General features: G+C 36.8%; 3 protein-coding genes across 3 annotated transcripts in view; 2 read left to right on the top strand and 1 right to left on the bottom strand.

Moving 5' to 3' along the window:
• The window catches only part of LOC117390885 (probable carboxypeptidase X1), a 102,183-nt gene that overhangs the window by 36,254 nt on the left and 41,369 nt on the right, over nucleotides 1-24,560 (bottom strand). The window lies entirely within an intron of this gene.
• manba (mannosidase, beta A, lysosomal) lies at nucleotides 88-8,513 on the top strand. Its single transcript, XM_033988691.2, has 17 exons — nucleotides 88-326; nucleotides 442-536; nucleotides 998-1,103; nucleotides 1,175-1,345; nucleotides 1,692-1,815; nucleotides 2,336-2,508; nucleotides 2,592-2,702; nucleotides 3,144-3,295; nucleotides 3,379-3,496; nucleotides 4,020-4,106; nucleotides 4,171-4,338; nucleotides 5,136-5,354; nucleotides 5,736-5,900; nucleotides 6,070-6,214; nucleotides 6,392-6,534; nucleotides 6,777-7,037; nucleotides 7,858-8,513. Exons 1-17 carry the CDS (start codon nucleotides 153-155, stop codon nucleotides 8,080-8,082), a joined length of 2,637 nt encoding a protein of 878 aa, XP_033844582.1. The 5' UTR covers nucleotides 88-152; the 3' UTR covers nucleotides 8,083-8,513.
• slc39a8 (solute carrier family 39 member 8) lies at nucleotides 10,515-23,828 on the top strand. Its single transcript, XM_033987902.2, has 8 exons — nucleotides 10,515-11,139; nucleotides 11,973-12,135; nucleotides 15,504-15,673; nucleotides 15,759-15,881; nucleotides 16,158-16,307; nucleotides 19,336-19,543; nucleotides 21,636-21,820; nucleotides 23,452-23,828. The coding sequence occupies exons 1-8, from the start codon at nucleotides 10,927-10,929 to the stop codon at nucleotides 23,596-23,598; spliced, it is 1,359 nt and encodes a 452-aa protein (XP_033843793.1). The 5' UTR covers nucleotides 10,515-10,926; the 3' UTR covers nucleotides 23,599-23,828.

The raw sequence follows: 24,560 nt of genomic DNA, 5'->3' as shown, positions 1-24,560 counted from the left end.
AAAGCAGCTGACGCACCATCCACCAGAAAAGCTGCATTGTTTTTCTTCCTTTTATCAGTCTGGATCAGCTGACTGTCAAGCGTGGTCACGTGGGAGGAAGTGCCTTCACTAAACAACAGAGTTCTCAATTCAGTGTGGCATATATATGCTACATGGCTTTCTCCGCAGACCTTTTTCTTTGTCTTGTGTTTTTACCCTGTGTGTGCGGTTGTAGCCTTTCTCTGGACGGTAAATGGAGGCTCCTGAGCTCAAACGGGTCACTGTCTTTGGGCGCACAGGTCCCGGGATGTGTGCACTCAGCTCTGCAGCAACAGGGGCTCATCCAGGTCAGTGATTTTAGGAGAACTGGGGCCAAATATCAGTTATTATTCACAATTTAGCGAAGCAGTGCAGAACAAGAACAGAAAGTAAGTAGTAATGTGTGATTGCTGTTTGTTTCAGGATCCTTATTACAGATTCAATGATGTGTTTTATCAGTGGATTGCTTTAGAAAACTGGACCTACAGCACCACCTTTTCTCTCAATTCAACATACAGGTCTGTGCAGTATTGATGTCACTTAAAAACCTGTCTAAATATAACTTTTTTCAACAGCTCTCTAACATCAGCATCCTTCTCTGCATTTAAAGCTGCAATGTGTAACTTTTCTGATCAGTGCTTGCCTTCAAAGATTATTGCATTGTCTGGAATGCTCCACAATAAGGCATTAAATGTATCTTTCTCCATGGAGACAAACAGCACCAAGTCACTCTCAGGTCTTTGGAGAGGTGGTTAAATTTTTGAACAATAAAAACACATCATAATTAAATATGCTGTAGATACTTTTAATGTCATACTGTGAAACTTTTCAAGAAAAGCAATGGCGAAACCTGTAGAAAAGTCACATGGTGCATCTTTAATGAGTAAGAACCTCATCTTCAGCTCTGTCTCTTGCAGTTTTATTTGCTGGACTGTCTCCACTTAACTTCACTAGAGTAAAATGTGTTTTATTTTAACAGGGATAAAAATAAGGTGTTGCTGGTCTTTGACGGCATTGACACAGTATCCACAATTTCACTAAATGGCATTACTTTGGGAAGGACAGACAACATGTTTCAAAAATATGTATGCAAATGGACATTTTTATATATTCTACATAACCTGTTTGATAATAATTAGCTGTATGTTTTCTGAAGAACTTTTCCGTCAGGGGAATACTTAAAGTTCAAGACAATGTACTTGAAGTGAGTTTGACGTCCCCGGTGCTTTACGCCCAAGAACAGAGGAAGCGGTCGTCCTACAGAGTGCCCCCCGAGTGCCCCCCAGATGTGCAAAAAGGACAGTGCCATGTTAATTTTATCAGAAAGGCAAGTAAAACTACTATCACCCAGCAAGAAGAAGTGATTTAAACAGTTATATATTTCATTGTGTTAATAAGCAAGTGAATATTTGTACATGAACAGTGTAGGGAAGTATAAGGATTTGAATAGCTTAAAATTTGATGAATTTTAATAGTAGTAAAATTACAACAGTACAAAATTAACATAAGTATATGATTAAGTAGTTACTGGTTTTATAAAGGAAAGCCTTTTTTTCTTGTTTAGACCATTTCTAGTACTATTGGTGTATTAGCAATTAGCATAGTAATAACACTGTAAGTTGTTTAAGAGGATGTAATTTTTAGCATGAAACAAGTTAATGTGATGTCTCCAGGAACAGTGCTCGTTCAGCTGGGACTGGGGCCCGTCTTTCCCCACGATGGGTCTCTGGAAGGGGGTTCGACTCGAGGCTTTCGACCAGATTCACATCCTTCAGGTTTCGGCTGTTCCTCTTTACAGTAGGTGGAAAATGCACAAATTACATGTCTAATAGAGATCAGCCACAGCTAGGCTTGATTAGTCCTTTGACACAGGGTGATAAACAGATCAAGATAAATGCTGTAAAACCAGTGATAGGCAGAAATAGTTAGATGGCGCATGTTAGCTCTTAACTGTACTATATTTAGACTGGCCCAAGCCCAAGTAGATGGAAAGAGCATCTGTGAAAGTGGTTCCAAATTATTATCTAAATAATTGTTTCCTGGGAGACATATGATTTTCTCAAATGATACTACAAACAGAAGGGCCTAACAGAGAGATTTATTTTGCAGATATGCTTTCATCCTCCTGCCAGTTTCAGGGCACGTTCACACCTGCCCTGGTTTGAGCCCTTTTTAGTTCTGATTTAGACTCGGTTTTCTCCTGTTTTAGTCCAGATTGAGTTCCAGTTTTAGTCCCAAGTGTGAACATGTTTTCTTGCCTGTAAACATGAACATTTTTTTTCACTCTATTTACACATATATTTTTTTCTTTTATTAGATTCAAGTGCCTCTAAGTGGTCTGTTGAGGTTGAGTTGGTCATTGATGTGGTTAACACAATGGACAATGTGGAAGTGACTATGTCCATACCAGAACTTCTGTCAGTGAAGACACTTAAGGTCCAGTTTATAACAGGGAGGAGCAAAGTCAAATATGTATTAGACATAAACACGGTACAAAACACTGTCATTATTGTTTAATTATAGGTGGTGTATCATTGCACTATTTGAGTTTCAATGTCTTTCTTCTCTCATAGGAAAGTAAGGTGAAGCTGTGGTGGCCCAAAGGACATGGAGATCAGCCTTTTTACTGGGTCGCCATTACAGGATTTCTGAAACAAGAGAAAATTCTGAATCAAATGGGAAAGGTAATGCATTTAAACTAGACCTGAAAATACCCGGATACATTCATGTCTTTTTTAAATAATCTAAATTTAGCACTGTAGTTATAGCAAGTAACAATTTAGAATATTACTAATTGCTATAACAACAAATTCTGGAAGTCATAAATAGGTTGTTACCTTCAATATAACATGTATATTGTAATATTGTTACACACAGCCAAGAGTAGGGCAAACGTAATCATCTATGTCTCTATTTTCAATTACTTTACAAAATAATTAATCACAATATTTTAATTTCATGTTGCTCTGCAAATTATTCAGTCTTGATTTTTACTAAAGTTGTATAAATGTATTAATTTTTTGTACCAATACTGGGACTGATCTTTTGCCCATCCCTGGTGGTTAATTACATTTTATCCAGTGAAATATCTTGTATTTGAAAAAAAATCTGTCCTTCTTTGCCAGGTGTATTTTCGCACTGTTGAACTGGTGCAGGAGCTGATCCCTGACAATCCAGGGCTCAGTTTCTATTTCCGGATCAATAAGAAATCAATTTTCCTCAAAGGCTCCAACTGGATCCCAGCTCATTCATTTCAGGACCAAGTCACAGAAAACACGTAAGGTTTATTTTACATAATTGATAGCTCATATAGTAAAACATCTTAAAATATGAATAAACCTGTCTTTTTGCACTCTGTAGGCTGAGGAACTTATTACAGTCAGCTGTAGATGGAAACATGAATGCTCTCAGAGTTTGGGGAGGAGGTATCTACGAACAGGATCTGTTCTATGATCTGTGTGATCAGATGGGAATCATGGTCAGTACAGAGCAGCTGTTTTACTTTTATACATACATTACTTTTCAGTTCATAAACAAGTATAGGTTTTTCATTCCTTGTCAAGATTTCTGTATCAGAAATCGAGACAAGGAATCTGCTCACATTATTTTATACTTGTTGAATCAATGCAAGTTTGTGTGTTACTCTACACCAAGTAACTTGCATTGTTTGGCTTGTTTTTCAAGTTGTGTTACTCTACAAGATAACAAGCTGTAGCGATTAGCTAGAACTACTACTATTAAACACCGTGTCTGTACAAAATTGATTCTCGGTGTTCAAACTGAACCAAAACTGTGGTCACCCTGCAACACAGCTTCATGTTTGGTCTTACTTTAGAAATTCAATAATAAGTAATAATAAGTGTTAATTTCCTTAATTTATCATGAAATTAAAGCTAAACCTGTTTTTGATTTATTTTAAGTAATATGCATAATAATACAAACCTGTTATGATTCATAAAAGTGTATTTTACATGATACGTCCTCTTTAATATTATGTGCAGCTTTGGCAGGACTTTATGTTTGCCTGTGCTTTATATCCAACTGAGGAGGACTTCATACAGTCAGTGAGAGAAGAGGTCGTCCAACAGGTAAATTTAGACATTTACAATAATACAATTTAATGTAGCTCTTTTAAGTATTTGTTGTTTCTAGGTCCAGCGCCTAAAGTCTCACCCCTCAATAATAGTTTGGAGTGGTAATAATGAAAATGAGGCAGCACTGGCCACTGACTGGTTTGCCATCCCGGTGACCCAAAGACCCAAATATGTGAAGGACTATGTGACTCTGTACGTCAACAACATACGGGACATTGTTTTGGAGGTGAGTGGACTGGGTATTCATACCTGCACTTTTATTTGCAAAGTTAAAGTTAAAGTGTGGGTTTAGTTTTTTGGGACCTACAGTAGCTCAGTGAATACCTTTGTTGTTTCTTTTGACAACACACTTAACTCACATCACCTTTGAAGGTAGAAAAATCCTGTATAAAATGTGACTGTTTACCATTTAGTTTTCAGATATTTTGATCATTATCTGGAATAGGAAAAAAAATACTATAAATTGTTGTCAATTTTTAAACCACAAGGGGACATAAATTTGTAAAAAAAAAATATTATAATGTGAATGTAATTTCTTCACTATAAAAAAAAAGATCAGTTGATAAAGAATAACTCATTTTGAGTTTAATTCTGACCATGACACCCAAACTTGAAAATGTTCAAATTCCTAGATTGGCTGAAATGGCAACTCAGAGGAACAGGAAGTACTGAAAAAAAAAACAATATAGAGACTTATTAGTACTTTTAGTGAATTTTCTGAGAGTTGAAATTGGATGTTTGATGAAGTGAGCTTTCACAAATCATTAGGCTCAAAGTATGATTGATTGAGTCATTTTTCAGGGTTTTCAGGAAAAAATAAACTGCATATGTCAATAAAATGACGTAGGTGGTCTGTGTTTTGGGTTTTGTTTTTTCTTTTTATCATCGTTCTGATTGACTAAGGACAGACTCAGTAACACCACAGATGCAGCTGGGTCTGAAGAGTAGAATGAGATAGAAAACTAAATTTGGCAGTTCTTAGGCTGGGTAAATGTAACCTAATAATTTTATGTCCCATTTTAGGAGGACTATAGTCGTCCGTTCCTGGTGTCCAGTCCCACAAACGGAGCCGAGTCGGAGCAGGAGGGCTGGGTGGCTGTGAACCCTTACGACCCCCTCTATGGAGACAGTCACTTCTACAGTTACACCCACGACTGCTTAGACTGGACCAGCTTTCCCAGAACACGCTTTGCCTCAGAGTACGGCTTTCAGTCCTGGCCCTCTCTCTCCACTCTGCAACAGGTACGTCAAATCACTTGTCTGTTCTTGGCAGGGATATCGAGTAAAAACTATTAAGTGAAATATTTATGTTGTTATGGTGAGAAAACACAATAAATATATAATATAATGTATTGCACTGTTTTTGTCACTCTACCAATTCAATCTTTCATAAAAAATAGTAATTGTTGATTGGGGAACAAGTCCTGAAAGTTTTGCATGTAACAGAAAGCAGAAACTCATTAATATTTTGCATAACTAAAATATTTTTTGAATTGATTCACATATCAATTCTAAGAGCACTGGATGCTTCAAGCAAAAGAGCTCAACAGATACTAAAGGCAAGTTTTACAATGAGACACTAATGTATCTTTATTATTTTGTGTTTGTTTTGGGATTGTTTAGGTTTCTATAGAGGATGACCACCGATACGACAGCACCTTCTCATCCCATCGACAGCATCATGACAACGGGAACCAGCAGATGTTACAGCAGGCCGCGCTGCACTACAACCTCCCCAACTCCACGGACACCTATAAGAGATACATAGACACTTTATACATCACACAGGTAGGAAAATACATTTTAATAACTTTATAGTAACAAGATTATGACATGAGAAGTCTATAAACTTACAAAATGCTCACTTTTTTTGTTTGTTTTTCATTTGGGATGTGGTTGTGTGTGTTTATTTTACATACACCACGATGGACACAAATTAATTATGTATAATGTTCAGGTGATGCAAGCCCAGTGTGTGAAAGCCCAGAGCGAGTTTTACAGAAGAAGTCAAAGTGAACTTATTGAAGGTAAAGGTCTGACAATGGGCGCCCTCTACTGGCAGTTAAACGACATCTGGCAGGCACCTTCATGGTCATCAATCGGTGAGTAACATTTCTATTTCTACAAATCAATTTTTGTACTTTCTTTAGATGTAGACCAAAACAAATAGAGCCCCACCTAGATGAATTAGACATTAGCTGGCATCTTATACCTCTTTATCTTTATCTTTAACTATTGTTTAATTTAGTAATAGAATTTGCTGAATTTCTGTTTTTCAGAGTTTGGAGGAAAGTGGAAAATGCTTCATTATTTTGCTCAAAACTTCTTTGCTCCAGTGTTACCAGTTGGATTTGAAGATAAGGACAACTTTTTCATTTACGCCGTTTCAGATTTGAGTGAAGATCTCTGGCTTAATTATGTTGTATGTTTTAAATTTTTATTAAATTATTTTGTATACATTTTAAAATATTAATCACATTTGTGGTAAATTGGATCTATATCTACTTGCACATAGAACCAGCTAAAAATGAGAAGGCATATATAGAAAGAAAATCATCACTTTAATACATTTTACCATAAAAGAAACAAAAGTGATCTTCATTTTTGTTTGGCACAGGAAAATATGTAAAAATTCCCTTTCTTTTTATTATCTTTGTTTCTCAGGCTTCCGCATATAAATGGTCCAGTATGGATCCTGTCTGCTTAATGTCCAGTAAACTTCCAAAGTTTATACCTGGAGGCAGCGCTGTGAACATTTACCAGCGGTCCAGTGGGCCCATGCTAGAGGTATGTGGATGTACACGTCAGTCCTGCTTCGTCACGTTTCATCTGGAAGACAGCAAAGGACAACAGATGGGCCCCACCAACTACCACTTCTTCTCTCCGCTAAAAGACGCCCAGGGCGTCCAACGACCCAACATCACTGTAAGAAAAAAATCTGGCTCACCTAAATCAATCTTTCCTCTTTTGCGTCTTGTCCTCTTTCACTGCATCCACAAATCATTTCTTTGGTCCTTCTCCTTTCTAACCTCAGTATCCTATCTTCTACATATACATTCACCATCACTCTTGTGTCAAAATTCTCATTGTCTGACCATTGTGGTTTGGGTAGCTGCACAATATATCGCAAATGAATCAAAATCTCAACTCAAATCTCAATTTTAGTTGGTGCAATTATTTAGATAAAGAATGTCCTTTTCTGCCAAGAACAAAATATCATGAAATATCTTGTAATTGTAGTTTAAGTCTCTACAAACATGTTCTGAAATGCATGGAATTTTTGTAGTAGTTTATCTGTCCTTTTGGAGTGATTAACAATGTGCACTCTGATCAGAACACTACTTTTAAAAGATATATTACTAATCTCATCATAATATTACAATTAGATCTTCTTACAAAAATCAAGCATCTTTAATCCTGGTTCATATCTAATGTAGACCTGACTTATACAAACTATTGAGCCACAAGGGTAAATATTTTTATACAAAAGAATGTCATTTTCAACACAAGATAATAGTAATTTCTTAAGTATTATCCTGTGGTCGGAAGTTCGGAAACAAAGACTATTCCAAAACTATTCAGAAAACAATCTCCCATTTTTGTATTTTTTCTCAGTATTGATGCTTGTCCAAATGAGTAGTCAATACTAGTTTTATTTTTGATAGTATCAGGGTATTATTATTTTTTTTGACCAACCTTGTTAAGAAACACTTTCATACTTTATATACTTTACTTTCTACTTTAGGCTAAGGTGTTGAAGGATGGCGAGGCCTTCTCTGTATTCGTCCAAACTGATGCCATTGCCCCATTTGTGTGGCTGGATGTGGGCTCTGTCCCGGGACGCTTCAGTTCGAATGGTTTCCTGATGGTCACCGACAACATAACAGTCAGTTTTTTTCCCTGGAGACCCACCAGCGTCACCGAGCTGAGCCAATCTCTTGTCATCACAACATTACGAGACGTTTACTGACCGAGGAAAAAAAAATACTTTTATAGGTATCACACTGGATGTTATACTTGAGATTTGTGAAAGTTATTTTCAGTGGCAAGCACTTTAAAGTGTTTTAATCTTCACAACATCTACACCTTAAATTGAAAAAACAAAACAAAACTAATTGATAATGAACAAATAGTTTATTAAGAATGATTCAGGCTTAGTAACTACTTAAGGGTTAGGAGTTGGGATAGTAGGAGTTAAGCCTGAATAATTATTAATAAACTATTACAAATGAAATCTTTGTGCATTATTATGGCTGTAAATAGTAGTTATTATACAATCTTTACCAGTGATCTCTATTTCTTCATAGTTTTGCACTGAAAAAAAAGGTACCAGTATATTTTTGTATATGAAGCATAATTAAAGTTTATATATTTTTATAATAAATGTTTTGTTTTCTCATCACAAAATCTTACTTAATGTTACAGTTGCCTCTTTTAGAAGTTGTGGATAGTCACATGTGATACATTATTAGAGAGAGTTGGCTGATTGGTTAAATTAATCTTTTGTATTAATCGTTATGACCTGATGTAAGGTGAACATTTTTCCCTTGGTGTGCAAATTCTTCAGGAAATTGGCCCTACACAATATCATATCAAAGCAACAAAGGCAGTTGTAAAAAACAGTCAAGTAGAATCATAAATTAGACTCCAGATTATTGGTGCGTGTACTCAATGACCTAACACTGTCAAGGCAAGGCGAGTTTATTTGTACAGCACGATTCGTACACAAAGTGATTCAAAGTGCTTTAAAGAACAAGAAATAACAAATAATCATCAAAAAATTGACATTAAAAGAGAAGAATGCAGAATTAAAACCTTTCATCATATGCACAGCTGAACAGAACTGTTTTGAGCCTGGATTTAAACATTGTCACAGTAGAGGCCTGTCTCACATCTTCAGGAAGACTGTTCCAGGTTTAACTGCATAAAACTGAAACTGAAAAGTCTTCAGAGTGCGAGATGGTTCATATGACACTAACATGTCAGAGATGTCAACAGACACTTTAGTTTGTACAAAAGGTAATATTATTACAAAAGGTAAGATTTTCAATTATTCTATAGAGTATGATATGAGAAACTTGCTCTTATAATGTAAACTTTAACCTTTTCTCTATAAAACACAAAAAATGAAAACAGGACATTGTAAATATGGTAATATTTTTATTTGAATCATTCTTTATTTTATTGCAGTTTATTACTCCAACGTGAATGTGTTTGTCATTCCCCCTTCACCTTGTCACATCGTTTTCTTTTTTTTAAATAATCTATGACCCGATTTGTGATTAACTATTTACTATTAGTTCCTGTTGATTTGGACCTTGACGGGTTGAAACTGTTTTAATTTGTGTTTATTGGCATCATTGAGGTATATTACGACCGGACATTAATGAACCAATGTCCGGAGTTAATCTTAAACGTAATTATAAAACAAATTATATTACTAAACACTACTTTACACAACTGTTGAGCATTGTACCAGCTTTAACCTCCATGACCTAACACCAAAGTACATCTCCGACATGTTAGTGCCCTATGAACCATCTCATCCTGGTGGTCCCAGAGTCAGGACTAAACATGTGGATCAGCGTTTCAGTTTTATGCAGCTAAAACCTGGAACAGTCTTCCTGAAGATGTGAGACAAGCCTGTATTTTGACAATGTTTAAATCCAGGCTCAACACAGTTCAGTTTATCTGTGCATATGACTAAAGGGTTTTTATAAATGTTTTTATTCTGCACTTTTCTCTTTTAATGTTAATTTGATGATGATTATTTGTGATTATTTATATTATGATTTGTTGTATTGTGATTTTTTTCTTGTTTTGTAAAGCACTTTGAATTACCTTGCGTACGAATTGTGCTACACAGATAAACTTGCCTTGCCTTAACCTGTAGGTTATGTACAGTATAGTGAATATGTACTTATTTATAGTACAAACGAGCCATAGTCAGTAAGCCACAGAAAACAGATCTTCCAGTATTGCCAGTTAACATCCACAGTGCAAAGTTAGACAGGCTACTTGAGAGCTGCCTTGTGTAGGAATTTCAAAACTTTTCAATCCCCACAGCAAAATAAAACTGACAATGGTAATGAATAATTTCAAGTGGCAAAACATGTTCAAGGTCAACATTGTCATCTAATTTTATTTGACCCAATTTCCCAGTTGTATTGAAATACTGTCATAATATTAAAATTATATCTCAAATTATCTCCACTTTGGGAACTATTGGCTTAGTACAAAACCCTGGAAATGGAAAAAATCTCTTGAATTCATGAATGAATTCCACTAACCCAATGTAACCAGTAGGGGCCCTCACAGCTCTCTTCCTCCGCCCTCCTCCGCACGTAAAGCCATGTTTATATTATTTCTACTGTCTCCAGCTGTTTCTTAATTGAACCACAGGAGGCATCCCCCTTTCCCCTCCCTCCTCCTTTAAAATTCCGGTCCCTGTCGCTGTCCTGCGTGTCTGTGCGTCTGTCTGCGCGCGCCTTGGTTGCATTGTGCGGTCCCGTCGCGAGCACGTTGCATACCAAGTGAGCCACAATACAGAGCTTTTTGCAGCACGAGGTCGGTCATCTCCATTTTTGTACCCCGCGTGTCCTTTTGGGTGAACTTTGAGCCACTAGAGGGGATCGATTGGTCAGGCGACATTTTTAGGACTTAGTAAAAGGTAAAACTTAAACCTGTGCGCGCGTGGTCCATGACACATCTTTGCGTAAAACCAACTCGGATACTTTAAGGAACAATGTGTCTTTCTGCAACACAAGAGGTTTAATTGAAACATCAGAACACGCAGTTATATTTAAGCCAAAATATGGAGAATTGGTTTAATTTGTTCACGTTTTCTTTTATTATTAACTGTCAAAGCGCGGTGACGCAAAATGGACCGGTCTTTTTGGAAAACGTCATTCACTTTTTTGGGCAAAATGAAACGATTTCAACGCGGAATTTTGAGGATTTGTTGCTTTTGATTTCAGCCAGGAGACCAGAGTCTATTACTGTAAACAACCCACTTGAAGACCAACCGGTAAGAGTCCTGCACATATTTATTGACTATTAACAAGTGTTTTGGTGCAAATCACGTGGTCTATTGCGCAGTGATTGTGCCATTGTGGTGTTTGGAAGTAATGAAAGGACAAGATTTATTACACTGATATAATACAGCCCTACAAGTGAAAAGTAATTGGCCTAGAGAATATGCTACATTTAACAAATATTGTACATGGTGTTGGAGAATTATCAATACCTGTCCTATAATAGGCCTATACCTAACCAATTCATAGGCTCTATCTATAAAATGCACAGACGGTAGTAAAGTTAAAATAGCTTTTTGGGGGCGTAATTATTAATACTACTACTATTAGACCTATAGTAAAAAAGAAAAGAAGTATACACTGTTAGGCTTATAAATATTATGAAGGTTCACTTATGTTAAAAGTTATTAGTACAGCACATGAGAACAAGCATACATAACTTAAACACATTGGATGTAGCCATTGTTTGAATGTCTGTTTCACAAATACACACCCGTTACACCTGTGCGCATAGACACTGGATGAAAGACTGTTGAAGTGTCTTGCCCAAGGACACAATGACAGAACATAGTGGTATGTAACAGAATGGAGCTGGGATCAAACCGCCAAACATAAAATTGGTGGGCAAATGCTCCACCACTGACAAATGTTCATTATTATGCTTGGAATGTATGTTAGGTAACTTCAAATCAGCATAATCAATAGATCTACAGCATTACACAGACTCAGAGTTAAAATATTGACCAAACCCTCATCCTTAATCTTTCCATCGATGTACTTTAAACTGTACTTATTCTTGTCTGTTTGTCCCCCCGTGCGACCCCAGTGTCTTTCAGCGGGGCAGATTCTGACTCAGTTGGGGTTGGCTAACCTCAGTCAGCTGAGCGTGGAACATCTGGAGAGGATGTGTCCGGCCGTGTTGACCCAGGTGCTGCTGCCCTCGTGCCCCTTCGTTGTCCCAGAGCCCCCGCCTTCCATCGACTACTCTGGTCAGTCCTGCTTAATTTCAAACAAATACCAGGTTCTGTCTATTCTTGTTCTTGAATTCTTTTAATTTTCTAAGAGCAGAAATCCAGAATGCTCTGAGCTGGCAAAACGTTAAACCTCAAGACCTCAGAAGTACCCAGAGCACAGCTAGAACCTTATAATTCTAAGCAGTTGAAATGTCTCTTTACACCTTCACTGTTTACATTGGTGTTGAGTGTAACTAAACCAGAAATGATCTAACACCAAGTACATCTGCCTTGAAATAACAGAGATTTAGGTTAGCACATACCAACATGGAGATGTGAACAGTAGTGAACAGTAGTAGGACTCTTGTGTAGAAACATTGCAAGCCCTTTATTAAGACATGGACCAGCCTACGCGTTTCGACACCTGGATCTGCCCTCTTGGCCTTGTGTCTGTAGACTGACCCACTGCCCTGCTTTTACAATCTATGGACAACGTATTTTTTTATCTTTATTGAACCTTAACAGTGCTATTGTCTTTCATTGGACTGAGACAAATCCTGCCATCATTTAAGTACATATTCAAACTAATCAGGTCAACAGTTTTCATCAATTACCTACGGATAATATCTGTTAATACTAGGACTATGCAAGGATTATACTAGGACTAAACCTAGACTAAACCCAGACTAAACCCAGACTAAACCCAGACTAAACCCAGACTAAACCCAGACTAAACCCAGACTAAACCCAGACTAAACTCAGACTAAACTCAGACTAAACCCAGACTAAACCCAGACTAAATGAATATTGACATAAGAAATTATGTCAACAGGCAGTTCACAAAACTGCATTATAAGGCCCTCCAAGAAGTGATTTGTGGTTTTCTCTAAGGCTGTTGCATCACACAATTCTGTTTGTGCCAATCCCCTCATCGGTCACAGTTCAAAATGTTCAACAGGGAAGTTCTGCTTTCACTAGAAGACATTACAGATCCAGTAATTCATGGCTACTTCCGAATTCAGTGAAGTCAGACAAGACTGGGAGAGTGGTTGTAGAATGAATGCTTTAGGGAGTGTATTTCTTCTTTTAGAGTTTGAAAGACCAAAAGAAAAAAACATAGATTTTAACATCCCAAACTACTGAACTCTGTGTATTTGTATCTGTGTATTTATTCTAGAAGTACTACTACTACTACACCTGTTTTCCTACAAACTACTACTAGGCAATTACTACTACAACTACTAGGCTGCTACTACTACTACACTTACGATATTACCATGAAACACCACATTTTAATAAAGTACATTACAACTACTGTGTGTGTTTTTGTTCATTTGATTTAGTGATTTACAGCTCAGAATTTTTATTCAGTGCAAATAAGAATTGTGCTTTCTAAGGAGGACATTATTTTTTATATACTATCCTCTTAATATAAGCTGTTTTCATAGTTTTCCTTTTGTGATGAGGATTTGGTGATTTTTTTACACACCCTGCTCTCCCATCTTTTGTCTGAACACTGAAACAATAGTATATTACATAGAAATGCCTCGATGGACATTTCTGAAAAAAAAAGATTGCGTATATCGCAAGTATGTCCTGTGTGAGTGATGAGCGAATTTGATTAATGACATGTAAAGTCAAGCGGTTTAAGAGCATTTAAAAGTTAATATTTTCGTCATTCCTGGGTCTATCAATGTAAAATGAAAAGTAACTGAAAGCTAAACTCCACCCCTGTTAGAATACTTCAGCTGTAAGCCTCTTTGGAGCTTATGAGCAAAATAAATGACAACACAGCGCGTTTAGAGGGACATGTAGATATCGAGCAAATCATGAAACCTATATCAAATACCATTGCATCTGAGCTAAGCTAATGTAAAGTGTCTTTGAGTGTCAGAAAAGGCTTATTTACGTTGAATGCTGCTAAATCTACTTCTACTGCTACCACTGCTACACTTCTTCTACAGCCTCCTGTTGTGTCTTGTCCTTTTCCACCCGTCCCGGGGCAGTGTGGGCCTCCTCTTAAAGATATTTATGAGTGAATAAATTACTGTAAATGCTCCGTCAGTCTGAATGAATGGTGGTCTGTGTACCCCCTGTCATTACCTCGGTGGATCCAACAACAACTCACTGTAGCACAGAGACATACACCCCATCTCCTGTCACAATTATCTGCAGGAAATCAATGTATCAAGAACAAAACAATCAGTTCTGCTTGGTGTTACCTGTTAATAACACTTAAACATGGGAATTAACACAAGTCAATGTACTCTTTGTGTACTGTGATGGCATTGATGATTGGCAAGATAAAGTACTTAAGGCAAGGGCAATCCAAGCCTAGACAAGAATTAAACCAAGACTAAACAAGGACTAAAGGCGCATTCATATATTTACATGCACCACATCAAAATTGGGGCGAAACTAAAACTAAACCTAGAACTAAACCAGGACTGGAACCCTAGCAGCCTCGAGGACTGAATGACGAGTTATGAAACAGGGCTGAAACAGAACTAAACCAAAACTATATCAAGCCTAAATAAAACAGTTCTATTAACAACACAGGTAGTTCAAAATAATCAGTAAAATATAGTGAATTGTACGCTTTTAAACCAACACATGAATAAAACGAATGACCTACTTGTAAAACGTGTTAATGTTCAAACTGATTTATTTTACTATCAATACTAGTCTGATACTACCACTACTGCAGCTGGGACTACTTTATCTGCGACCATGTTTGAACTCAGGACCTTCTGTTTTCAAGGTCACCCAGTTTAACCAGAAGGTCAACCAGGACATTAAGGGCTAACAGTAATAATTTCAACTTTCATACAAACTAATACGTAAAATAAATGTATGTACCTTTATTCTTTTTTATTTATTTGAGATGGCGCTTATTAATCAATGTATCAGCAAGCAGCTTCAACATAAATTTCAGTTGTCTTAAGGTAGGGAACAATATTAAACTTTCAATTTGGCAACAACAGGCACGTTTACGCGTTACAAATTATGTTTCTGAAAATCTTTATTTGTACATTCTTTGAGGTGTTATATTTCTAAAGTTCTTGACATGATTTGACCTCTCACCACTGACCTCCCTGGCTCTGTTTTTCATGTTGACATTCTAAGAGCCACCTGTGACCGTCGCCCAGCAGCTTTTGTCTGTGTTGTGAATCAGACCGGCTGTTTTCCCTAATTCTAAGAAAAAAGAACGTTTTTTTATGTGTTAACTGGAGGAAAATACAAAATCAGTATGTCCCAGTGTGTTTAGTGAAGTCTACATTTTTTCAGTTAAAAAATTCTACTTTGGTTTAACATTATTTTTTGGTAACACTTTATAATAATTGCACCAACTCAAAGTTAAATGCATTATGCTAAACACGTTTCCTGTGCCACCTCTGTTGCAGTTTGGGGATATGGGTTCCTGGCTGTCACCATCATAAACTTAGCTTCTCTTCTGGGTTTGTTCCTGTTACCGTTCACAAAGAAACCATATTTTCCAAAGGTTTTGACCTACTTCATTGGTTTGGCCATCGGGACGCTGTTCTCTAATGCAGTGCTGCAGCTCATCCCAGAGGTAATACATGCACTCATTTATATCCAAATCGATCTGTTTTAATGTGTAGTTTAATCTCATATGAAAACTCCCCTTTATTCAACAGGCCCTCGGTTTTGATCCTAAAGAACACAACTATGTTGCCAAAGCAGTGGGCATTTTTGGAGGATTTTATGTGCTTTTCTTTGTGGAGAAGGTTTTGAAAATGGCACTCGGACTGGACCATGATGTAAGACATGAGCCTAAAAGCATTTAAACCTAACTAAACACGGAATAAAGCAGTACTAAACCAGGACCAAACCAGGACTAAGTCAGTGCTTACCAGAAACAGAAATGAGAAACTCAGGAAAAAGATATGATGCAAAGCTATACTTCCTTTTATTTTCTCAATATTGATGCTAAGGAACATAATACTTTGGACAGTTAGAGATTATTTCAATGTGTAGGTATAAAGCAATATCAGTTTGATATTGGTCATAAATTATTTTTGTGGTCCTTTTTTTAGCATGGCCACAGTCACTTCCCTCCACTGGACCATCCCGAAAACTCTATTCACAACGGAGTGATCACAGAGAAGAAGGACTCCATCATCCTGACCAGCATCAACACCATCTCTACAGGGGACATGTCACAGACCAATATGATACCTGCACAGGTAAATGGAAATATACACTCACTGTTTAATGCATACAAACCATTTTAACAGATACAGTTTACATTTAACAGTTACATACTGTGTGTGTCTGTGTGTGTACATTATTATACATTACAGGTGATATTGATTATCAGTGTCACCACAATCAGTAAATCAATTAATTATCAGTAGATGGGTAGATAAATTAACTGATACTCTCCCATAAACTGAGACTAACCTTTTTAAACAACATGATGTTTCAGGGCACCTGAGTACACAAAACAATATTATAACATGGAAATCATAGTTTTCCCTTCTAGTTTATATACCGTAAGTAAATGTGCACTATGTACAATGTTTTGTGGGTGGTTTGACACATGCTTGACTCCATAGAGATGTTAATGCTCTGCCTGAAATGTTTCATAGCATGGCATTAAAATTAACTATATTCATGTATGTATTCTCATGTTTTCATTGCCCAAAAACATCTTGGAAAAACATGCGTTCTATGACCTCTCCACAGATCGGATCTGTAACTTGTCCTTGTGGCACCATCTGCATGTCTCCATGGAGATAGATAAGTTTAATGCCATACTGAGGAACAATCTAGTTAAATCATTAACATCTCCATGGAGTCAGTGGCATACCATGCAGTAGGAAAGTCAAATTTACAGTATAGTACATTTTTAAATTGACCGAGACTAAATAGCCTAACTGTAGATGGTTGATATGAATGCACCACACTCATTATTAGCACAAAACTCATGCTGTATGTTTGTCATATACATCACTCTAACCCTATAGGAAAACTGTGTTGACCTCATTATCTTTATTAGGAGTGGCTCAGACATTGCAGATAAGACTAAAATCACTGTTTGTCCCCCTGATACAGCTGCAGCTTCAGGACATAGACACATGTGCTGCACCTCTGCACGCACCCTTTGGACTAAACATGCACCTCTCTTTACAAGTGACTCTAGAACAGCTGTTTACATCAGTGGATAACTGAATATATTTATTACTTATTATTTATTAACTATATCTGTTCTGAGTTTTAAGATGAAGGACCATATGTCACTATTTACTGGAGGTTTTTCCCAAAGGAATTGATATCTCATCCATTGAAGTTTCCAGTATTGGCACAGTTATCGGAAAAAATCCCTAAAAAAAAAAAAAGAACTGCTTACTAGTCAGCTACTGAAATAATTATTAGTAGCAGCCATACACAACACGTTGTGTACACTCTTTGAAGTAATCAGAAATAAATAATTCAATCACAAAATAACTTTAATTTGTTGTAGGTTGCTTTGTTTTACTTCAGTTTTTTTTCTAACTAGAACTGTGGAAATAGCTATGGATTTCACTCCATAAATATAACATTACTTGACAGAAATCTGGCATAACACTAGATAAATTCACCAATAAATGTACAAATTCATGTGAGTAAACAGTTGTTTGCTATTTCACTTTTTTATTGAGTCCTTATCTTCATCTTTGAAGTTGCTGCTAATGTTTAACTTTTAATTCTTTATACTTGACCCGGCCAGCTACTTGACACAGATTAAACACCATAAATAGTTTATGGATAAAAGCCAGCTAAACTACTTTACTCCATTTATACCCTGTTAGTTTTGTTAAAGTTATGGTTTACCACATTTCATTAATGGATTAATCTAGTTTTAGGCTAGGTCTAGTCCTTCTCTTTCAACCTTTAGTTTATGATTAAGGCCTGATTTGGTCTTGGTTTTAACCTTTGTTTATTTAGACCCAGTTCTTTGTTAAAGGGACAGTATTTTACTTTTAAATTTCATAAGCAGAACCTATCTGTATCCCCAGATACAGGGTAAAATGGTAAATGGTAAAATCAAATATAACTATACTCATCACCTAGGGCCCCGCACCTGCAGCCAATCATTATTCAGTGCTAGTGCAGCCTCTGCAGCTCAATGACTACATTTGGAGTTTCTGAGCTTTCACATGAGGCATGGTGTGTCCATATACTGAGAATGAGAAAAAACGTGCAGGTAAAGGAACTGGCAACCGAGGTTTAGTTGTGATTTTAGTACTTTTTAATAAATGGAAGAGTGCAGGCTACATACTGTACCTTTTAATCCACAGGTTAACATTGCATTGTGGATATACTGCTAATATTGTAGTTTATATTTCTGTACTTAGACATAAATAAGAACTAAACTAAGACTTGACTTCTAATCCTTACATACTCCTATGTACATATACTGTCATTTTGATATGATCCAAAACCAGATCCAGTCCTGGCCTAGCTCTCAGGTCTGTGGTTAAACCTGGATGTTTGGGAGCACAAAGCTCTCCCTGTCCCTGTCCAGTGAAGGCCTTCGTCTCTCAGGTTTCCGTTAATCACACTACACTCTTTATCTTGATGATTGAGGCGTACACTTGCAAATTCTTCACATCAATTTTTAAGGAACAACTATTTCATGTATGTGGGTTCATTGCATCCTTTTTGGTTGACGTCTTTGCATAAAAAACTTAATTGAAAGTAGAATATAGTATTGCCTTCGCTGCATCCATCACTATTCATGATCTGTCATGAAAATATTATCCAATTCTGACATGGCTTTCTTTTTGCTTGGTAAGGAACTAGAAACAAGGAAGTATTATAATGCTGTCAATGAATTCTATAGTAGTAGTAGAGTAGAAAATTCCCAATATAATTATATAAAATGTGCTTCCATTTGAGCATTGAACCTTTCCTTAAAAGTGAGTTTGTGCTTACTCACTAAATCTATATCATGCCACTGTGAGCATTTCCAAACCAAACATCAAAGTACACACACACACACAAGTGAACGTGTCTTACTTTGTTTTGATAGGAGCTTGGCTTTTTATATTTTAACATGGGGTCATTTTAAGACCTGTTCTAGACCGTGACTTGGGACTTAAATTTGAGGTTTACACAGTCTGGGCATTGTCAATTGTAACTCTTTCTGTTTTCACCTGTTTTGGTTCTGCTTTAGAATGATTCACTGCCACTACATGCATTAAAACATACTATACCTCTGTGTTGTAGGATGTTCCAGGCACTGAGGTGCGTTGTCACTGGTTACGGGGTCAGAAGATCACGGACATAAAGACTGTGGCCTGGATGATCACCCTTAGCGACGGGGTTCATAACTTTATCGACGGTTTGGCCATCGGAGCCTCCTTCACTGTGTCGGTGCTTACCGGCTTCAGCACCTCCACTGCCATCGTCTGTGAGGAGTTCCCACATGAACTAGGTAAAGTATAGTAATACACACAAGGTTTAGGTAATTATTTACAATGAGCAATTATCGATGTTTTTATCTATTTTTCCAATATGCACTTTGAATTACTTTGTGTATGAATGGTGCTGTACAAATACACCTGCCTTGTCTTGCTTATACAACTTTTCTGCTTGTCTCCTTTGAAATGTTATTGTCTGAAATGTTACACAGTGTGGATTATACTTGTCTATCTGGCATTTATGTAATAACATGTATTTGAAAATTGTGGGTGGGGTTGCCTCTCTACATATCTGACCTGTATCTTGGCCGGGTGGCGCCACATGATTGTCTCCGTGGAGATACACTGCCTGGCCAAAAAAAAGCTCACACACTCTAATATTTCGTTGGACCGCCTTTAGCTTTGATTCCAGCACACATTCACTGTGGCATTGTTTTGATAAACTTCTGCAATGTCACAAGATTTATTTCCATCCAGTGTTGCATTAATTTTTCACCAAGATGTTGCATTGATTATGGTCGAGTCTGATGCTGCACAAAGCCTTCTCCAGCACATCCCAAAGATTCTCAATGGGGTTAAGGTCTGGACTATTTGCTTAGTTAAATCCAGGTGGCGACTTTTTTTTTGGCTGGACAGTGTAGATAAGTCAGTGCCATACTGTGGAACACTCCAGGCAAAGTAATAACATCTTTGTGGAGACAAGTAGGTGGTGGAACCTCTATCAGAAAATTAGCTTTGTGCACCTTTACTCAGGATAGTAAACCAGTACCATTCCAACGAGATGAATCACAATTTTAATGGTAAATAAAAACAATCACTGTAGCTGCACTTACTGATGTAATATAATAACCTCTGAACTGACTTCATGGGGTCTTATGTACAAAACCTGCTAATCCTGTCTTTTAAACCTGTACAAACATGTTCTGAAATGCACATAATTTTTGCAATAGCTTAACAGTTAATATTTCAGTCTTCTCTCAAATGGTAATCCTCTTTGGTGTGAAAATTGCTAATTTTATCTCAATCACAAATTATTTGTCAGCATCATCTGAATTAGATTTCCAAAATTGCTCAGGCCTAAAATACCAGGGACTCTTCTCAAGATTTTCAATTATTGAGTTATTGAGTATCTAATGGGAGTATTGGTCAGATTTGCAGGTTTGAGGAGAGCATGTAAATTCCATAGAGAAATGATCCCTACCTTCTATCCAGCAGCTGAAGACTTTATAGCAGAAGACTTTCATTTTTTATTTTTATTGCATATATGAGATTTAGGCATTTTAATTTAAGGATCTTGATACCAAACCACACAATAGTTCAGACTCACTTCCATGTTTCTTATTCACGTTAATGTCGTTGTTTCAGGTGTTTAAGGTCAGTTGTTTCAGGTGAAACAGGTGATTTCTGTGTTTTTTCCATTCCATGGTTCTAAGTTGGCAGCGGTTAATGTCAACTAACCACAGGTGGAAACTTAAATCTGGTTCACACTTATATATTATGTCATTACTAAACTGGAAAAATGTTTAAATTACTGAGAGCTGAAGACGTACAAACTTTTACATTAGGCATGTATATTTAATTGTATTTTTTCAATCAACACTTACTTGGTCTATCACATTTTAGCATACACAAAAAAATATTTGATTCTCAAAATATTATCATTTTTAATAAATATATAAAGATAAGATTTGCAAAACATACAGACACCCAAGGACAAAATCATCACTAATAATAATCACCATTGTACTAAGTAGGCATCCTTACACTGTGCTCAAACAAAAGTATTTCTGAAAAGCTGTTTTTCCTCCATGTGTGCAACAAAAAACCCCAGGAAGCACTCTGTTTTGCACAGATTGGTGGTGGCATCTGAAAGTAGGCTATGTTAAGGCTGAACATAGTCTCAGTTTTCAGTCTTGTCAAACAAATATAGTTTTAATTATAGACAATGCTAAACTGTTTTTGTTTCTTCATAAAGTACGGTGTACAGACTTTATGGGGTATGTAATGTATATTATGCAATGTTAATTTTAAAACAAGCTTTTGAACAGTTTTTTTTTTTTTGTCCTATTTTATTGATAACATATGTGTCTGTGTCACCCTCTACAGGAGACTTTGTGATCTTGCTGAATGCTGGGATGAGTGTTCCACAGGCTATTTTCTTCAACCTGCTGTCTGCTGTGTCCTGTTACATTGGTCTGGTGCTTGGGATACTTCTTGGGAGCAGCTTTGCCCCAAATGTAATCTTCGCCATTGCCGGAGGAATGTTCTTGTATATTGCCTTAGCTGATATGGTAAGTTAGTCACAATTCGGATCTGTTAAAAGCCCACACAATTATTAGCCCCTTTTAGCTGTATTTGGTCTCTTGGTCTCTGGCTATGATACTGCATCATTGCTAAGTTTTATTATTATTTTTAATCAAAGTATTGAGTGCACATTGTGTTTTATTGCCCCAGCTTTGGCACTTGGTAATATGAGGTTTGACAGCTTTACAACCTCTGTCTTTAACTACTTTCGATTCACATATTGGTAACAAAATGGTGGGTTATCTGCTGTCAGGCTCATCGTTTTGGTTTTAAAATGTTCCTATTAACTCTAGCTCAACATGATTCTAGCATTTGTGTCCATAAATCAAGATATGAACATTAATAACAGACAAGTCAAGCGCCTTTCTCCGAGATCACTCCCACTCACGTTAGCTTTGTTTGACAGCGTTGCTAAGTGCCTGCTCCCAATCCAATCCAATCCACTTTATTTATATAGCACATTTCATAAACAAATTGTTTCCAAAGTGCTGCACAGAGACAAAGTGACATAAAATAAAAAGGAACAACAATCAAAAATAAATAGGTGCTCATTTAATTTGGCTAATAACTAACTGTACATAAAATCAATAAAACACATAAAAATAAATAAAAAAACACAGAGGACCACACAACTCATGCAGTGTTAAAAGCCAGAGAATAAAAGTGGGTCTCCCTGCTCCCTGCTAAAGCAATTGTCAATGGTGTGGGTGGGAAGGGGCAGTACCTTCAACAGCCTCACTCTGGATTGGGTCTTTGGTTGCTATGATACTCGTGGTCAGAATTCAAAATATAAGAAAACTCCCGCATACTGTGTCACTCTTGATTCAATTTTATTCTCACAACATTTTGATCCCTCTTACCTTCCTCAGGTATCAGTGGGACCGAAACGTTGTGGGAATAAAATTGAATCAAGCGTGAGACAGTGTGCGGGAGTTTTCTGAACTTTTCAGACCAAGTGCTTCTCCTCCTACACACCTGTCACCCAGTCAGGTGTGCAGAGTCTACACAGAAACGAGTACAGAATTCAAAATCGTCTCCAAATTCGCCTCTATAATTGCTAGCCTCAATGAGCTTTATTTAGCTGGAGCCGAACGCTATGGGCAACATCACACTTCACACACCACTTCTTTACACAGCATATGGGTGAGACATGATATAAATCATTTACCACCGAACAAGAAAATATGAAAAGTTTCAAATGTGTGTCTGGACAAGCACAGCTTAGACTTTATAGTTAAGTTTACAATTAAGTACCTTGTAGTCCCAATTTAGTTTCAGAGTATACCATCTTAAATTATATATAAGTAACATAATTTCAGTTTTGCTATTGAATTATCCTCTGCTTCCTCTTTATACCGTCAATGAAACCATGATGCACATCAATATAATTGTAGAGGTACAAATGCAAGGAACAGCAACTTCAAAAACTCCAACTTAAAAAAACTGAATAGCACACTGGATTTTATTTCTGATTATTATTCCACAAATAGCCTTCGTCACATAACTTTTTTTCCTGTCTTTGAACCACAGTGCATGCCTCTGTATCACGTACCATTCCTATGCAACGCCCCAGTGTCACAATTCACAAAGCTCCAATTGTCCTTTCTCTCGCTTTCAGTTTCCAGAAATGGACAGTATCGCTCGGGAGCAGTCTAAACGCTCATCCAAAATTATATTCTTCCTGATCCAGAACGCAGGACTCCTCAGCGGATTCACCATTATTCTACTCATCACAATGTTTGCTGGAGACATCAACCTGGGCTAAAATGGACCAAAACAAAATGACAACCCTTAAGTCACATACTGCTTAAAAAACTGCTTTTTCAACAGAGCAGGAAGAAAAGTGTATGCACAAACCAAATGCTTAAGGAAAACTTTAAACTTTTTAGTGGACTGTTTACTCCTATTAAAGGGAAAATCTTTGCAATCATTTGTATGAAATGTAGTTAAATTTATTTTAAGGAGACAATAAATTATTTTTTCAGTCTTCGTAAATTTTGAGATATTTATTTGAACAACTTTACACTGTCCTTCTGGGTTTACCCACATTAATTCATCTGCTGTTAAACTAAACATCGATTTATATTTCAGGAAATTGCTAATTAATCTCATGTACGATTATTTTAAAGCCATCTTTTGAGGGTGTTGATGCATTGTTTTTCAATTGTATCATTGGTCTCTTTCTTTAAATAATAGCCTTATTTGGCTTCTTTTGACTTTGTTTAAACTACCCTTTGACTTCCTGTAATTCCCCTCGGGCCTTCACAGAAATGAAAACGAGTCTCTTTGGTGTTTGACCTTTAGTTAAGGGTCTTTAATTTTAAGTTTATTCAGAAACATTGGGACTGTTGCCAAAACAATCCCCTGGAGCTCCCCCTAAAATCAGACGTTAAATTGTGTACATAGGGTGCATTCATATTTTTCATTTATTTTGTTCATTTTTTCAGAATTCTTGCATTTGTTGCCCATGTTTTTGAAGTAAGTTTACATCTGTCAATATTTTGTTGTTACGCTTTACTCCAGGTAATGTGGTAGTCTATGGAGCTCAAAAGTGAAGTCCATGGGAAAAATGTATAGATATTTAATTAATAGATAATAGATATTTAGTTCCTGAACCAGGGGATTCATGGGGCGGTCACAGTTGAGGTTTTTAGTCGACTAATAAAAATACATAACAAAGGTCGGAGCCTGAGTTCCGCCAACCAGCATAAACCGATTAAGCTGCAT

The sequence above is a fragment of the Periophthalmus magnuspinnatus genome, chromosome 22 (genome assembly GCF_009829125.3).
Source record: "Periophthalmus magnuspinnatus isolate fPerMag1 chromosome 22, fPerMag1.2.pri, whole genome shotgun sequence".
NCBI classification, from domain to species: domain Eukaryota; kingdom Metazoa; phylum Chordata; class Actinopteri; order Gobiiformes; family Gobiidae; genus Periophthalmus; species Periophthalmus magnuspinnatus.
Note: the sequence above shows the minus strand (reverse complement) of the source record. Positions and strands in the feature narration are given on the sequence as shown.